This window comes from Limulus polyphemus, unplaced genomic scaffold (genome assembly GCF_000517525.1).
Source record: "Limulus polyphemus unplaced genomic scaffold, Limulus_polyphemus-2.1.2 Scaffold699, whole genome shotgun sequence".
Lineage (NCBI taxonomy): Eukaryota > Metazoa > Arthropoda > Merostomata > Xiphosura > Limulidae > Limulus > Limulus polyphemus.
Window position 1 is genome coordinate 461,763 of NW_013666309.1, and position 3,286 is coordinate 465,048.

A 3,286-nucleotide genomic window follows, 5' to 3' on the forward strand; every position below is an offset into this window, starting at 1 on the left:
TGGCTTGGATACCCCATGTAATTTAATATCTAATTTTGGATGAATTACCAATGTTGTATACCCCTCAGCATTATAATGAACCATGTAACCACTATTGTTAGAATTATTGAAAATTGTATGTCTTTCTTTTTAGTATTGTTATCTTTATGTATTTTTATTGCACTTTTAATGTTTATTATGTTAAGAAAAAAAAATAGAAGCACAATTTCTTATTCTTTGTCTTTTATTTCACCCATCCAATGGACTGGTGCTCCAGTCCATCATTATTAAATTGGACAATGAGTTAAAAGATGATGTAGGACAGATCTGTTAAATATTTGAAAATAAACTTCTTTTAATTCATGACATGCATCTTCCTAAGAAAGAGATAAAGGATAACTTGGAAGAACAAACATAATTGACTTAGTAAATTACTGAACAGAAAAGAGAAAATGAGGAATAAATGCCATAGGTTTAAGAATATAAAATGACAGGTAGAATGGAAGATTTACAAAACAACAAAAAAGCTAGGGATTTGTTAAAATAAAATTAGAAATCCAAATAGGTTTATGAGCAACAGCTGGCTAAAAACATTAAAATTAATAGCAAGGATCTTTTTAAACTTGTTAAATGTAAACAGAATGTCAGAATTTAAATTGTGACCTTACATAAAACTGATGGTAAGGTTATTATTGAAGATGGTTAAGCTAAACTACGCTCCAGTTAAGACAGTTTTATTTTTCTAACAGGATGACTGATTTATAGTAGGAGTTAACATTGATAGTAGTGGAGTTTGGCAATTTACAAAAGTGTGAGAGGCAAACTGGCAATTTCCTGAAAATAAAAGGTGGGTTTAAATGTTTACTTTTCTGAAGGACAAATGTGCAAAGATAGCCTTGATGAACCATAATGTCCACTGTTGTCTGAATATTGTGTTTGTAATTTAAGTATCTGTAGTAATAAAACTTAGGCTTAAAGTTAAAGACTTAAATTTTAAACTTTTGCATACAAACAGTATCACTCCATTAAAATTGTAGGGCAAAACACTGGGCAACTTTTTTGTTTGCTTTTTTTTCTAATGTGAAAAACTATTTGCCCACTTATATTTCACACACATAACATTAGCTTTTCAAAAATTATATTGCCCAAATTTAGTCATTATTTGCATTAATATATGAACATCTAGGTTACATTTAACTTATGTAACTATCAATCAAAAACTTGAAACACTGAATACACGTTGTGCAAACTGTAACTTAGGTACCATATAATTTTTTAATGCTAGAGCTTCATTGATAAGTTCATAATCATACAAAAACATTAACATACGGAACTAACTCCAAACTTAATTAGTTTTATCAAAAATATTTAACACTAGGTGGAGCACCCGTCCGTCAGACTGATGAAATAAAAATGTGTTGTAGAAAAGAATAGGAAATTGTGCTTCTATTTTTCTCTTAACATTAATAAACATTAAAAATGCCAATAATGAAAAGAAAGGCATACTGTTTTCAAGAATTCTAACAATAGTGGTTACATAGTTCATTCTAATGCTGAGGGATATACAACATTGGTAGTTTTCCAAAATTAGGGGGATACGAACCCCCCCCCCTGACCTTCCTCATGTCAACCTGTATCACTGTGTCTAGTTTGGTGCTGATTGATCAAGAAATTAGGAAACGTATAAGGAACAGATACACACATACTGACGTTTATTAATTATATAGATTAAGCTCCATAGACTAAGGCTGTATGTGCACTATTTATTTTACTTTTAGTATTGATATCTACTAGTGTAAACTGTAACTTGCGTTATAAGTAAACGAAGATTAACATGAATAAAATTCCCAGGATTTTCAAAATTCGTAATGAAGATAATACTAATTACAATTTCTAGCGGAAAAAATCTGAATGAAACTGTTTGAAATTTTGCTTTATTACCGTAACTTCCTAACTTTTACGTAAATAGCAGTTAATTTATAAAAATTGAAATTAAAATCTAAAACAAAAGCCTTTTTTGAGTTTAAGTAATAAAAGTTATAATTTTGCAAGTTTAAATTTTGTGTTGTACAGATGTATAACATTAACACTAACAGTGTAACTTGTGCAAGTCATAACTATAATACTAATACTCAGTAATATATATATATATATATATATATACCCGTTTATTAAAACTATTAATTAACGTTTATTAATCTACTTTTTGGCAGAATTCACAACTGTGTTCTTAACATTTGTATAAAATGTATCATGACATTAATTATCAGATAGATTATGACATCTAACGTTAATTAGACCTTACCCAAAATCCACGGTTTTCCTGGGTTATTGGCTGAATCATCCTTTCTCCTTGTAGTTTTTCCAGACATGTCGAAGTTCATATAGATCAATAGTTATGATTTAAGAAATTAAAATTAGCTGAAATTCATGATATTATAAACTTCCTAAAGTATTTGATCGTTATAATATCCAAGTAGCAGTGAACTATTAATAGTCACAGACAATGTCGCCATTTAGCCTTATCCTTTTTTTTTTTCCTATAGTTGGGAACCGTTGCGTCATCTACAACACAATTTATAGAAAATACTGTTTTTTAAAGATTGAGCACATATACTACAATACTGTCTCGTCTATTGACCAGATATTCTGTTCCAGAAGCAAAAAAAAAATTTTTGCGTGTCACAGTTACAAGAAAAAAACAACAGTCAAAATAGATTTTACAACCGTTTATTCGTGATATTTGTGTAAAACTTATCAACATTTAAAAGGTATTGTGACGACTAAGTTAGTTATTTACTTATATTATTGATTTTTAATTACGAATTTTATACTCTTTAGTGTAAGAGTTATTATATATTTCATTTAGTGATTTAATATTTAATTATTACTTAGTTTTCATACCAAGAGTGTTGAAAGTTAATCATTTTAAAAGCGATAGTTCTGACAAGTGTCGTTACATAACCTGGTGTTACGCCTCCAGTCGTTAATTAACTTTCCGTAACTTCGTTCCGACGAAACTTTAGCGACACAAATCCTTACTTAATAAAACTGGTTTATTTTTTCCGAATACAACTTTACGATACACTTATTTTCAACAATCACGCTAAAACAAACGCTATATCAACGAACGTCAACAATACTTCTGACTGCAGTTCAATTACTCACTATCTACACACACATTACATTATTTTTCTCTGTCACGTTGACACCCTCTTTTATATACCAGACTACCCTATATCTAGTACATGCTAGAGCATTCGCCAAAGTACAGGATAGTTCTAGAAACGTGGCGTCACACTAGTCA

The 3,286-nt window shown here is 29.6% G+C and overlaps 1 protein-coding gene across 1 annotated transcript in view; it reads right to left on the minus strand.

Moving 5' to 3' along the window:
• Positions 1 to 2,523, minus strand: part of LOC106460056 (BTB/POZ domain-containing protein 6-like) — a 41,039-nt gene extending 38,516 nt beyond the window's left edge. The window contains exon 1 of the mRNA XM_013919741.2: positions 2,285 to 2,523. Within this exon, the coding sequence (XP_013775195.1) occupies positions 2,285 to 2,363 (79 nt within the window). The 5' untranslated portion in view covers positions 2,364 to 2,523. The remainder of the gene's footprint in view (positions 1 to 2,284) is intronic.
• Between the last annotated feature and the right edge of the window lie 763 nt (positions 2,524 to 3,286).